The sequence below is a fragment of the Nycticebus coucang genome, chromosome 4, assembly GCF_027406575.1.
Source record: "Nycticebus coucang isolate mNycCou1 chromosome 4, mNycCou1.pri, whole genome shotgun sequence".
NCBI lineage: Eukaryota > Metazoa > Chordata > Mammalia > Primates > Lorisidae > Nycticebus > Nycticebus coucang.
In genome coordinates, this window is record NC_069783.1 from 22621610 (window position 1) to 22636835 (window position 15226).

At 37.4% G+C, this 15226-nt stretch overlaps 2 protein-coding genes across 5 annotated transcripts in view; both read right to left on the minus strand.

The window, feature by feature from the left end:
- The window catches only part of LOC128584190 (rRNA-processing protein FCF1 homolog), a 197117-nt gene extending 187214 nt beyond the window's left edge, over positions 1 to 9903 (minus strand). Inside the window, exon 1 of the mRNA XM_053589178.1 lies at positions 9837 to 9903. The gene's annotated coding sequence lies outside the window, so the exon portion shown is untranslated. The remainder of the gene's footprint in view (positions 1 to 9836) is intronic.
- Positions 1 to 15226, minus strand: part of ITSN2 (intersectin 2) — a 165093-nt gene that overhangs the window by 117173 nt on the left and 32694 nt on the right. For 3 of the 4 annotated variants that reach the window (XM_053589134.1, XM_053589132.1, XM_053589133.1), the window contains exons 3-5: positions 3551 to 3643; positions 1860 to 1923; positions 555 to 718 (exon numbers count right to left, since the gene is read on the minus strand). In XM_053589134.1, the coding sequence (XP_053445109.1) occupies positions 555 to 718; positions 1860 to 1923; positions 3551 to 3643 (321 nt within the window). Of the gene's footprint in view, positions 1 to 554; positions 719 to 1859; positions 1924 to 3550; positions 3644 to 15226 lie in introns of those variants that run through there. The other variant, XM_053589135.1, reaches the window with a different exon arrangement.

Genomic DNA, 15226 nt, shown 5'->3' on the forward strand with positions numbered 1-15226 from the left:
TTAATAAGAAACTGGCTAGTCAAAATTAATACTAACTGGTTATCTCTTATGAACACACAAATTAATTAGCCCAAATTCTGCAACTTTCAGCTGTAAATCTGGCTAGCTAACTAACTTTAAATTAAATTTCCACTTACACATAATTTTAAATTACCTCCCAAATTAAACCATTTCAGGTGAATTTAAAATTGTTCAAATTTTTTCTATGTTGCTTATACATATAGAAGAAACTAATTAAGAAAAGTATTTAGGATCAGCTATACCTAGGGGGACTATATAATTTACCATTCATCTGGGAATTGTGGGAGGGGGCACTAACTAGACCAGACACCAGGACAATAGACATAAACCAGATCTGTCTCTAGACAACTGGGACACATGGACAACCCACCTATGACAGTGAGTTTAATATTTCTTATCTCAGACATGAAAATTAATTTAGAGTCTGGGTACTTCCATTTTGTGCCAATAAATTTTTTCCTAATTACCAAATAGTATGCCTAGAAATCAAATTTAATAATCAAATACAAGTAATTAAATTAATAAATACACACCAAACCGAGCAGAAATTAATGGAGAGAACATAGGAGGTTGTTTCATAATAGGAGGAAGAACTACGGGCAACTGTTGGCCTTGAAGCTTTAGTTTGATAAGTTTCATAGCTATCGAGAACTCCTGCTGATCCATCTTCCCATCCTTGTTCAAGTCTGACAAAGCCCTAAAAGAAACACGAGGTGGGTAGATTGGTATGTGGGTGTGGAAGTGAGAAAACTACCATTACTCTGGGGGCTCTGGGGGTTAATAAAACAAAAACAATGACTTAGCATTCACATGTAGATTATCACTTAATTTTAAAAATACATAAATTTTAAAAAGCCAAAGCTTGCATATTAAGAAATAATGACCAGAGACAGCATCCAATAGAACACTGCTTATCTATACAGAATCTAGAGACTTTTGGGATGAATTCCACCAATGTGGGTAAGAAAAAAAAAAACAAAATCAAGAGTATAATATGTCCAAATTTAACTTATTTAATAAATTTCTAATTTATACATTTGTTCAAATACTTATTTGAATACTTGCTATGTGCTGTACACTCTTCCAGGCATGAGAATATTCCAAGACAGACAGGGTAAGGGTTGTTACATATTGTATATACATGTTATAAAAAAACATATTAGAGAGAATAATTTCTTTAAAGTGAGCAGGGGAGGGAAGGCTAATTTGAGGTTTTAGATGATGAAATAAATAAAACTATAAAGTAAAAGAAGATTTTGAGATTCTGCCAAATTATAAAGGAATTTTTTTTTTTTATTTGAGACAGAGCCTCAAGCTGTTGCCCTGGGTAGAGTGCCGTGGCATCATAGCTCACAGCAACCTCCAACTCCTGGGTTCAAGCGAGTCTCCTGTCTCCACCTCTCAAGTAGCTAGGACTACAGGCGCCCACCACAAGCCCAGCTATTTTTTGGTTGCAGCCATCATTGTCGTTTGGCAGGCCCAGGTTGGATTCGAACCCGCCAGCTCAGGTGTATGTGGCTGGCACCTTAGCCACTGAGCCACAGGCACCGAGCCTATAAAGGAATTTTTTTATGATAAAGTATACACTGTCTTTCCTTAGAAATTCTAAAAAAAAATTAAAATAAAATAAGAATAAAAATAAAGAAAGAAATTCTAATGAAATTAGACATTTGTCCTATGGAACTAAATCCAAATTATTTTCAATCATTTTCTCAAAAAAAATTATTTTCAAACTGATGAAATATTCTTACCTAAAACCCATTGTATGTTAACACGATATTGTAAAAAACAACAAACATTCAGAAATTTAAGTTTAATTACAAAAGAATAAATTTTACCATATTTCAGCTAAAACAGGAGCCGGCAGACCTGACTGTAAGAAAAAAGTACGTGCTTGGTCACCTGAAGGTAATAAAAACAAAAACCAAACAGCACATTAGTAAATGACATTAGTTCAATGCCTCTGAACAATAATTATAGGCATATATTACGGATTTATGATGTTGCTGTGAGCTGTGATGCTACGGCACTCTACCAAGGGTGACATAGTGAGACACTGTCTCAAAAAGAAAAAATAAATAAATAAATGAAACAAAAATACACATTAAATTATTTACATTACTTTAATAAAACTTAGATATTTTAAAATAAGTCATATCTAAAGTTCTTTTATACATTAATCAATGATAAAAAAATCATCTTACATGATATTGCTATTTAGTAAGATGTAGAGTTTTATATAAAAAGTACTAGGTGTTAGGAGAGACCGTCTTTCATGAATTTCCTCATACACCTACATGTTCTGCTGTGTATGCCGAGAATGCAAGACCTTAATTACTCTCTCCCCCTGGGTTTGCAGTGAGCAATCTTGAAGAATGAGGTAAGGTTTCCCACTGAGACAAAAGACAAAAAAAACTTGCTTTACTGTTTGCTACAAAAAGATAGGTTCCTCAAATCAGTGTTCCTCTCCTGTAACACAACCACAACATACGTAGGTAGCATCCTCTAGGCTGTCTGCATTGTCCGTATGGAAGGTTTCAGGTTATCACTGCTTAGGGAACAAAGGAAGTTGACAAAAATATGCTAATACTTATATGCTATTAGTAATAAAGTCCTCTATCTCTCACTCGGAAGCCTTGGGTCTTCTGCCAGCAACCATGAATGGCTATTAACTTGTAAGCAGAGTAATCAAATCCTAGTACCAGGTAAGGTACTTATTATGATAGGAATACAAATTACATTAAATTATAATGATTAAGTGAATGGATTCCAAAAACAAGCTCAGTGGTTTCTAAGCCCAAATCAACCCTAGCCATCTTTGTAACCTTAGGAAGTTACATAAACAAGTTTTAATCTCAGTTTCACCATCTATAAATACAGATAAAAAGTAGTCATAGGGTTGCTATGACAGTTGAATGAGATAATATATTTAGCATAGCACCTAGCATATAATAAAATTTTAATAAATATTATAATTATTTATATACTATATTTTTATTTTATTGTTTCTATACTATTAATGTATATAAACCCCTAGGGTGCTTTGGACAGGAAGAAAATACCACTTATAGAAAAACATTTGAAAGTTTAACACTTAAATGAACCCCTTTTGGCTCTGGTGGTCTTTTTGAAAACAAGGGCTAGCATCAACAATCAGTGCTTGTTATAGCCTCAAAGACAGTAGCTAATATTATGAAAACAGATTCCTGAAAAAATAATCTAGATTCTTTTCCAGGATATGGGTCTGATATAAGGGAGTAAGCTGAAATTTTTCTATATGTTCAAAAGTGAAATTAAACAACAGAAATCCTTTATCATCATTTAGGACTCAGGAAACATCTTCCATACGCCAAATTCAAAACAACAAATTAAGATGATTCTAAGAAAAATATAAAAGTTAGTATTATTTTAATTCTACAATTCTGATTGATATGAATTTTATCACTGAACAAAATTCTGATGGTAGTCAAAACTAATTCTATTACATGAAAAGGATAATTCACAAATAAAACAAATTATAAACACAAACCTGTTATATAACCTCCTGATGGTTTGAGGTTATCAAATTGCTTGTCATGCTTAGTACGTTCTTCAGAGGTAATAGCCCACATGTTTGGCCCTCCTAAAACATAAGTGGAAGACAAAGAAATCATAATGTATATATGAAAATACTCAAAATACAATTCTAAAATGTAAATTTAAATCATTAAGTGTCCATTTATAACAGTATTTAATACCTTTTTCTTTTAAGATAGGATCTTGCTCTGTCACCTGGGCTAGAGTAAAGTGGTGTCCTCATAGCTCACTGCAACCTCAAACTTCAGGGCTCAAGTGATCCTCCCACCTCAGCTGTAGGACACACCAACTCACCAGCTAATTTTTCTATTTTTGTAGAGATGGGGGCCTCACTATGTTGCTCATATTGGTCTCCAACTCTTGGCCTCAAGTGATCCTCCTACTTTAGCCTTCCAAAGTGCTAGATTACTGGCAGGAGTCACCACACCCAACGATAGTACTTAATATCTGAGTGACACAAAGTAGAGTTCTATAATAACCCTATATAGTGCAGCCCTAAGGCTTTTTCACTCATTCACTCAATATCTATTGAAAATAACTGTACAGCAGTCACTGGAAATGAAAACCAAGGTAAATACTGGTTATAAAAAGACTAAAAGATACTCCCATCCTTAAGGAATTCATACTCTAGAAAACTATCAACATTTACAGAGTTAACCTGTGAAGAATCCTAAGCAGAAACACATTCCCAAAAAGCCGTGCCATTCTGAGCACCAAGGATGAGATAAAAGGAAAGGTAAGAATGAGGCAGAACCCTGAAGCTTGGTTGTTATTGTTGTTTAGCAGGCCAGGGCCACATTTGAACCCGCCACCTTTGGTGTATGTGGCTGGCGCCCTACTCACTAAGCTATGGGTGCCAAGCCTAAAATAAGCTTTTAATTTGGAATAATTTTAGATTTACAGAAAAGTTACAAAGATAGTACATCAGGGTTCCTTATTCCCTTTACCCAATTCTACTATGTTAACAACTTCCATGATTGTGGCATATTTGTCAAAACAAAGAAATTGTTTTACTACGTATTTATGGTGGCTGGTAAACTCCAACAAAAATGGACCTTGTTCTGAAGACAGTACATGGATTTATGACTGATGATCTGCCACTGGAACCACCCTTTGGAGTCTGAATGCTTGACCCATGGAGGCCTTGTCACCTTGGCTAGAGTGCAGTGGTGTCATAGCTTGCTGCGACCTCCAACTCCTGAGCTCAAGCCATCTTCCTGCCTCAGCCCCTGAAGTAGCTGAGACAACAGGAGCACATCACCACAACTAGCTGATTTTTCTACTTTTTGTATATTCTTTAACACCTAGCCTCAAGCAATCTTCCTGCCTCAGCTTCCCAAAGTGCTAGGATTATAGGCATGAGTCACCATACCCACTCTTAATATTTTCTTATTTTTCTAGAGGTAGGAGTCTCGCTATATTGCCCTGGTTGGTCTTAAACTCTAGCCTCAAGCAATTCTCTTGCCTCAGCCTCCCAAAGTATTGGGATTATAGGTTTGAGCAACTGCATCTGGCCTATGGATTTGACTTTCGCAAGAGCAGATGGTGCTCTCTGTTGGTATGATCCATACTCAATCTCAGGCAGGTCCTGTGCACCTGGGCCCTGGGAGTGAGGATTGCTCTGTGTTCCTGCCCTTTCTCCCTATGGTTCATCTTGGGAAGAACTTTCTGAGTGCGCCCCACAGTAGTAGGAAAACACCCCTGCTTGGTACTGATATAGGATTTTAAGCCCAAGAAGGTTTCCTTCCCCTCCCTCAGCAGGAGAGAGGTTTTTCTTCTGCCCTCCCCAGAAGCAATATGTATTTGTCTACTTCCTGGGACAGCAGTATGCTGACCCTCTCCTAGTGGGTTAAGACTTTAGAATAACAAGAGAAAAGGATCCAGGGAAATGCATACTATTTCATGCCTATATCCCCACAGCTGCCAGCAACACCAAGGTGGGGGACTCCTTTTGATCTCTTATACACAATGCAACTTTTGTGTTGAGCACCCAGTTGATACCCCCAGCAAAGAGCTTGTAAATGTAAACTCCCCTTATGTCTATATGGCCCCCATTTATTCCAGACTGACATACTAGTCCTCAGTTGTCTTCTATTAGTTCATTAAAATTTTAACTAATTTTTCCAATAAATTTCCTTCTTAAGACACTGTTTGTAGTGCTGTATTTGAGACTGAATTCTGTGGATTTTGCCTTCAGTCCCATGCGCTACCCTGGATTCCAGCCCCGTGTTCTGAAGCCATACATTTACCAGATACGAACCTGTATATGCTAAATCCCATTCTAAGGTGCTTCATCATTTCTAGAAACTTTTCAAAGTTTCTGGTACACTGATGGGGCCGTTTCTGTTTTCTAAGGCTACCTGAGGTTTTGTGTTTTTTTTTTTTTTAATGTTCTCTTTGATAATAAGATCCAGAAAGGGAAAGGAAGAAAACATGAATTTAAATCACTATTTTGAAACCAGATCAGGTGTTGAGATATAAAGTACACATTTTAATTCAAATAACAAAGCAGCTCCAGAAAAAGATGATCAAGAAAATAACTGGTCTAAACTATCAATGAAGCAGTTAAGGAACTAAAGATATTAAGCCTGAAGGATCAAAGATTAAAGAAGATATGGTAGCAATCTTAAATATTTTAAAACTTTATATAGAACACTAAGCAGTTATTTGAAATTCCTTCAAAAATCAGGCACAGGATCACTGTGTTAAAGGAAATTAGAGCTCTACAAAGAGGGAATCAACTGCTTAAGAAGGTATTGTTAACAGAGGTATTAAAGTGAAAAATAGTCTACTAAACCTGGAAATGTTTGGGGTTTTCTCAAACCATGAAAAACAATTTTATGATCTTTTCCAGTTGCTTGAAAATCCAACCCAGTCTCTCAAATACATGTTGGGTTTGTGGGTGTTTTTTGTTTTCCTTTTTTTTTTTTTGTAAACAGGGTTTCATTCTGTTACCCAGACTGAAGTGCAATGGCCTCATCATAGCTCACTATAACCTTAAACTCTTAGGCTCAAGTGATCACCATTCTCAGCCTTCTGCGTAGGTGGAACCACAGGCGCCTGCCACTAAGGCTAACTTCTCTACTTTTTTGTAGAGATAAGGTCTTGCTCTTGATCAGACTGGTCTTGAACTCTCAGCTTTGAAGCAATCCTTTTGGCTCAGCCTCCAATGTGCTAGGATTAAATGTTTAAGCCACTGCAACTGGCCTACCCTTAAATATATCCTTACTTCTTCCTTTCATAGCTAAACAAGAGCAGGGGAATATAAAGGAATAAAGAGAGAGGGTGTTGTTCATATCCGTGGCTATTTCTGTGACTTAGGCAGGCCTTTTACCCTCCTCACCCTTTATTTTTCTTTCTTTCTTTATGAGTTGTTATAAGAATGATGTATGTAAAATTGCTTTTAAAAATATAAAGTACATAACAGGCAATACCTGACCAGCCAATGTCCTACAATCAGAAGTTTTCAACCCCTCATTGTATGTTAGAGAAACACAGGGGAGCTTTGGGAAAAAAGCTATTCAAACGGTATGTAGAACAATTAGATCAGAATCTGGGGGATGAAGTACAGCCTTCATAATTTTTAAAAGCTCTCCAGGTGATTCTAATGTATTGCCAGGCTCAGAACCACTGATCTATACAACTCAGATTCCACATTTCCACCTTTTCTTTCTATTAGTATCTCTTCCTGAATATTCTGCTCCAATTTCACACTTCCAGCCAACTCTAGACAACAAGCAAATCGTGCAGTCCAAAGGCAAGAAAATGTGGGTGGCTGTCATAGAGAAGTATGCAGAGTAGTATCTTACAAATTCCTTCTCTTAATGATGATACATATATCCCTCAATCCTACTCTGTTTAAAGATGAATTCATCTCACCTCACCATTTTTTTTTTGGCCGAGGCTGGGTTTGAACCCGCCACCTCCGGCATATGGGGCCAGTGCCCTACCCCTCTGAGCCACAGGCACTGCCCTCACCATTTTTTCTTGAACAAATGAACAGATTTTTTTTTAGGGGAAAACAATCAATCTTTATTTCAAAAATAAACTTTAAGGTTTGAAAATATGAATGTTAATTATGATAATCTTAACCACTTACATATGGCTTGATATCTCTATTTTATTAAATCATAGCTGTGTACATTAATGCAATCATGAGGCACATGATATACAGATTTTTAAACCCTATTTATCCTACAACTCTTGACCAGCTATCTCAGAAAAACAACTTTCTCTATCCTTTATCTACAAAGACCAGTAACAACATCAGACACAGTAATAGTAGTACTTAAGCAGCAGCAGTACCTATTATCCACTTAGCATTACTTTATGCCAGGGATTATGCTAACTGTATTCATATTATCATACCCAATTTTTACAATAACCCTGTGAACTAGGTTTTGTATACATATTACAAATGAAAAAAACTCTAGAGCATAGGGAGTTTAAATAACTTGCTGAACATCATACAGCTAAGGTAATTTGTAGCTAGAATTTGATTGCACTTCAGAATATAACTCCAAAGTTCATGCTCTTAACTTACACCACATGTTGCCTCCCTGACAACTCTTAATATTTCAGACTACCAGTATTTTTTTTTTTTTCTTTTTTTGCAGTTTTTGGCTGGGGCCGGGTTTGAATCCGCCACCTTCGGTATATGGGGCCAGCGCCCTACTCCCTGAGCCACAGGTGCCGCCCCTGTACCAGTATTATTTTTGTCATTTAAAAATAAGTAACAGGGCAGCGCCACTGCCGAAAACGGCAAAAAAAGAAAAAGTAACAAAATATAAAATAGATACATCTAAATTAATACTTAAATATAAAAAAGAGTTTTAGGTTTCAAAGCAACCAAATTTACTTCCAGAACAATGTATCTTTATTAAGTCTTTTGAGCACTTATTGTATTACATAAGAAACCTTAGAGGTAAAAAAGAAAATGTAAACTGTGGCACTATCACAAACTTGCTTAATATTTAACAAGAGAAAAAAAATACAAAATAAAAACCAAGGATAAAAGGAATGCTGGTAATATATGCCTATCTCCAGAAAATAAAGACTTAAGAATCCCATGTACATAACATCCTCTTTCTCATCCTGTGACCTGTGCTCCCTTTGCTTAAACTGCTGTTCACATCATCTCCCTCCCATTTCAAACTTTATCTTTCAAGGTCCAGGGAAGATGTCACTTTCTCCAGGAGGTTCCTGACACCTCCAGGTCACAATAACTGCTTCCTCCTCTAGATTCTCAAGAGATTTGGTGCTTCTACAGAGCACTTAGGACAATGCTGTAACTGTTTTCTCTCCACCAGTTCCACCAGACTGTGAACCCTCAAGGACAGAAGCTTTGTGTGTTTATTCTATGAGCCTGAGAGCCAGCAGAGCACTCAGCACAAACACTTAAAAATGACTGATGATTGGGAGGCTGAGGCAAGAGAATTGCTTAAGAGCAAGAGTTTGAGGTTGCTGTGAGCTGTGATGCCACAGCACTCTAACCAGGGCGACAAAGTTAGACTCTGTTTCAAAAAAAGAAAAGAAAAGAAAGAAAATGACTGATGAACAAATGTCAGAACAGAAAAAAAGAGGAAGTAGAAAAAAAGAGAAGAGAGGCAAGATCAGGACTTGAGGGAACACAAAAGTCACTTATGAATAATTTTTATTGTCCATCCTTCATATGTGGTTACATCAGCTCTGAAGAGGTCTCCCTGAAAAGCTCTACATGTTTGACTTGGCTAATAATCAATCACATGCTTCACTTGTACTACCTTTTCAGTTTATTCAATTTCTGCCAAATATTTTTAAATACATAAACTCATACATATTTTCTGGCCAGGCACAGTGGTTCATGCCTATAATCCTAGTACTCTAGGAGGCTGAGGCAGGAGGATCATTTGAGCTCAGGAGTTCAAGACCAGCATGAGCAAGAGTAAGACAGTTTCTACTAAAAATAGAAAAGATAGCTGAGCATACTGATGGGTGCCTGTAAGTCTCCGCTATTAGGGAGGCTGAGGCAAAAGGCCCACTAGAGCCCAAGATTTTGAGGTTGCAATGAGCTAGGACAATGCCACTGCACTCTAACCAGGGTGACAGAGTAAAATTCTGTCTCCAAAAACAATAAATAATTAAATAACCCCCCCCCAAAAAAAAAACAAAAACCTCATACGTATTTGCTGCTAAAACTCTGCCTTACAAAGGCAATTTTTTTTTCCAGGAATACATATCATTGAGAAGTAGGGGCCCACTTTAATTGCTTTTTTTTTTTTTTTTGTAGAGACAGAATCTCAGTTTATTGCCCTCGGTAGAGTGCCGTGGCCTCACACAGCTCACAGCAACCTCCAACTCCTGGGCCCAAGCGATTCTCTTGCCTCAGACTCCCGAGTAGCTGGGACTACAGGCGCCCACCACAATGCCCAGCTACTTTTTTTGGTTGCAGTTTGGCCGGGGCCGGGTTTGAACCTACCACCCTCGGCATATGGGGCCGGCGCCTTACCGACTGAGCCACAGGCGCCGCCCTAATTTTTAACACTAATATGGGTTAAACAAATTTTTCTTAGCCCTAAGTGAATGGATTAAAAATCTATATAAATATACTCTCTTAAAGAGAAGTTTTAAGTTTAGAGTTAAAAATAAAGAACAGATGTACTGAAGAACCATGAGCCTAAAATAGCTAAACCCTACATGCTTCCAAAATAAAGAAATTCCATACATATGTAGTAAAACCTACTTGGTTCATCAATTTATTAGAAAAGAAATTTTAAAATCTGTCAGGATTCCTGTGACTAGGGAGGCAAGCAGTTAAGTTACAGAACTGATTTAATACACTACATGACTTTGGAAAAGTGATGATACTGATTTTAAAAACAAAAATGACGGTAACAAAGCATGACAAAATGGAAGTGGATTACCTTTATTGAGCCTTGACTATATGTCAGAGACTTAACATGTAGTAGCTCATTCACTACCATTACCACTATATAAATTAAGGCACTATTGTTATCCCCATTTTACAGGTCACATAACTAGTAAGTGGCAGAGATGAAATTAGAACCTGTATAGCCGGACTCCAAAAGCTGTATGCTAACCTCCACACTATACTATCTTCTATCATATATGCCTAGGACACTTATGTTCTCTATACTTACTTTAGATGTCACCTTTATAAACTAGGAATATTAGCTAACTCCACAGATTGTTATAAAAATTATATGCAATATATATCTACATTAAAATAAATAACATTTCATTTTTCATCTTTTAGGCAAAATAACAACAGATTAACACTGACTTACTACGTATCAGGTTATTTTTCTAAGAGCTTTACAGGTATTGCTTCAATTAAGTCCCATAAGAATCCCAAAAGGTAACTAATTTTTTTTTTTTTTTTTTGTAGAGACAGTCTCTCACGTTATCGCCCTTGGTAGAGTGCTGTGGTGTCACACAGCTCACAGCAACCTCAACTCCGGGACAAGGCGATTCTCTTGCCTCAGCCTCCCGAATAGCTGGGACTATAGGCGCCCGCCACAACGCCTGGCTATTTTGTTGCGGGACTGGGTTTGAACCTGCCACCCTCCATATATGGGGCCAGCACCCTACCCACTGAGCCATAGGCACTGCCCTCAAGAGGTAACTATTACTACCACTATTTTTCAGGGGAGGAAACAGAGGTACAGAAAGATTAAATAACTTGCCTAAGGTAATGAAGTTGGTTAACGCTGAAGGTAGGACTGCAATCTACTCAAGCTTCACTAAGAGTCAAACTATCTGGCTAAACAATAATTAAAAAGAAACAGACACAAAAATATATCATAGTTGATTTTCTGCAAAGTTATGAAGATAATTCAACATGGAAAGCACAGTCTTTTCATCAAATGGTGCTGAAAAAACTGGATAGCCATATGAAAAAACAAAAAAGAACTTCAACCTTTATCATATACAAAAATTAACAAAAATAAACTATGAAACTTCTTAAAGAAGTAGAAGAAAATCTTTGTTTAACTATGGATTACACAGGGCTTTTTAGGTCATAAAAGGTAAAAACCATTAAAAGAAAGTTTTTGACAAACTGGACTTACCAAAACCTAAAATTTCTACTCTCTTAAAGATATTGTTAAGAAGAGAGAAAGAGAGCAGAGCCTGTGGCTTAAAGGGGTAGGGCGCTGGCCCCATATGCCGGAGGTGGCGGGTTCAAAGCCAGTCCCGGCCAAAAACTACAAAAAAAAAAAAAAAAAGAAAGATAAAACTACAGACTGGGAGAAAATATTTGCAAAACAAATTTGACAAAATATATGGACATATACCCTATCTCTACCAAAAAAAAAATGGACATATATTCAGCATATATAAAAAACTATTCAATTCAATAATAAAAAAATCCCCGTCACCCCCAAAATGGGCAAAGATTTGTACGCATCAGAGATCTATGGATGGCAAATAACCATGTGACAAGATGCTCAATGTCACTGATCATCAGAGAAACAAATTAAAAACACAAAAAGAGCTGGGTGTGGTGGCTCACGCCTGTAATCCCAGCACTGTGGGAGGCTGAGGAGGGAGAGTCACTTGAGCTCAGGAGTTCGAGACTCACCTGAGCGACAGTGAGACCCCGACTCGTGAAAAAAAATGAAGAAACCCAGCCGGGCACCGCGGCGAGCGCCTGTAATCCCAGCGGCTTCCAGAGGCTGAGGCAGCGGGGTGCCCGCAGCCCGAGTCTGAGGTCGTGGTGAGCTACCACGCCCACTGCACTCTGCTCAGGGGCATAGGGTGGGACCCTGCCTCAACAACAAAAAAAAAGTAAAGAAATAAAAAATAAGCAACGAAATAAAAAAACAAAAAGCCAAAAGAAATAATAATAAAATAAAAAATAAAAATAAAAATAAAACACAAAAAGATATCATTACAATGCCTATTAGAAAGTCTGACATTTAGGGCGGCGCCTGTGGCTCAGTCAGTAGGGCACCGGCCCCATATACCGAGGGTGGCGGGTTCAAACCCGGCCCTGCCAAACTGCAACCAAAAAATAGCCCGGCGTTGTGGCGGGCGCCTGTAGTCCCAGCTACTCGGGAGACTGAGGCAAGAGAATCACTTAAGCCCAGGAATTGGAGGTTGCTGTGAGCTGTGTGAGGCCACAGCACTCTACCAAGGGCCATAAAGTGAGACTCTGTCTCTACAAAAAAAAAAAAAAAAAAAGAAAGAAAGAAAGTCTGACATTTAAGAAAAACACTGACAATACCAGTGCTGACAAGGATGTCAAATAATTGTAACTCTTAAATACTGCTAGTGGGAAAGCAAAATGAGACAATCACTTTGGAAAATAGTCTGGCAATTTCTTATTAAATATACATTTACTATACAATCCTACACAAGATTCTTGAGCAAACAAAAGAGGAATGAAGACCTATTTCTACTTTATAAAAACCTATTCTCTAACAGTTATAGCAGCTTTAGTCATAATCACTAAAACCTGGAAAAACCCAAATGTGTTACATCAGCAATTAAAAAGGAAAAATGCATGCAACATCATGAATGAATCTCAAGAGTATTTTGCGAAGTGACAGAAGCCAGACTCAAAGGTGATGCAAATCTTGATTTACATGACTGTTCATATTTTTAAAAAATTCACCAAACTGTATACTTGTATACTGTATAAAAGGGTGATTTATACCTTAAATCCAGTAAGTCCAACTTACAAATAAACTAAAACAAAACCATAAAGCATCTAATACATGCTTGCCACATGGAGGGTGCTCAATAAATTAGCATTTTTATGCAACCCACCCTCAGGGAACAAAATAATTAAAAAGAAGTCAGAGCATTCAAATCATTCTCAGGCTCCTCCCTTCCTGATAAAGGTTCCCTTGCCAGAAAATGACTAAAAGTAAGGTTTTTTAATCACAAAACGGAAGACTTAAAAAAAAGAAAAGAAAACTGAAGACTATTTTAAGTCTGGAAAGGCTGGTTAGGAAGGCTTGAGAGCTGTTCTAACATACATCAGTATATATCCCTAGGCAGTAACAGACTACTGCAATTATCCTAAAACGAGAGACCGTTCTGCAGCATCAGGATTATCACATCTATCCTTCTGCATTATGATGCTTAACCTCTCTTCACAGTGCCCAACTTAACCTATCTGTTAATGTAACTGCTTAGTTCCTCATGACTCCAACCAGCAACCTTAACACCAACTTCACATTCTTCCATTCAACAAAACATTTATGGGGTACAAAGATAAATAAAACGAACTCCTGAAAGGAGCTCACAAATTTTCTAAATTTAAGAGAGTCTATCAGCCAAAAAATCAGACACAACATAATGATTAAAATATTATGATTAATGTCACCTATAGAATAAAATATGTTCTAGGGTGGGCATGGTGGCTCATGCCTATAATCCTAACACTATGGAAGGTCAAGGCAGGAAAACTGCCTGAGGCCAGTTATGAGACCAGCCTGAGTAAGAAAGAGACCCTATCTCTACAAAAAAAGGAAAAAAAAAATTAGCATGGCATAGTAGTTCGTGCCTGTAGTCCCAAATACTTGGGAAGCCAAAGTAGGAGGTCTGCTTAAGCCTGGGAGTTTAAGGTTGCAGTGAGCTATGATGACGCCACTGCATTCTAGCCTGGGCAAAAGAGCGAGACTCTGTCATAAATAAATAATTAACTATGTTTTTAAAAGAATGTTCTAAAGCATTATGATAAGGAAAAGAAAAAAATTTTTTTTTTTTTTTTTGAGACAGTCTCACTAGCCCTGGCTAGAATGCCATGGCGTCACAGCTCACAGCAACCTCAAACTCTTGGGCTTAAGCAATTCTCTTGCCTCAGCCTCCCGAGTAGCTGGAACTACAGGTGCCTGCCACAACGCCTGGCTATTTTTTGGTTGTAGTTGTCACTGTTGTTTAGCAGGCCTGGGCTGGGTTCGAACCCGCCAGCTCGGGTGTATGCGGCTGGTGCCCTAGCCACTGAGCTACAGGCACCGAGCTGACAAGGAAAAATTTTTAAGTAGTGTTCAAATAACCTTCAAATTTGGTTACTTCAAAACATATAACCATATTAGAACAGAAGATATTCATGCTCTAAGAATTTTTCAGAAATGAAAAGATAACACAGAAATAAGAAAACTGGAAAATACATGTAATTCGAAGCTAATTTTAAAATAGTTGATTCAATTCTGGCTCTCTTACTGAGATATATAACACTAATATAACCTTTTAGAGAGCTAACAGTTTGCTACTTTGAACTTTAAGTAAAAATTCAACCAATTTTAGTCTACATGTATTTGTAAGTTACAGAAAATGCAGAAAAACCTAAATGGGGGCTGATATACAAGGTGGACATAAAGTTTATGTGCAATTTACTAGTATTTAAATTTACTATTTAAATTATGTATTTAAGGGTGGCACCTGTGGCTCAAGGAGTAGGGCGCCGGTCCCATATGCCGGAGGTGGCGGGTTCAAACCCAGCCCCGGCCAAAAAATAAATAAATAAATAATATATTTAAGGAAATGCATAATATTTCCTTAAAAAGCTGACAATCCTATACAATGTCTGATAATCATGTTAGAAATGCATTACAATTCTCTCCACTTCCCCCAACTCATCACTCAATTAAAAATGTGGTTATTTTCATAAACATTATTG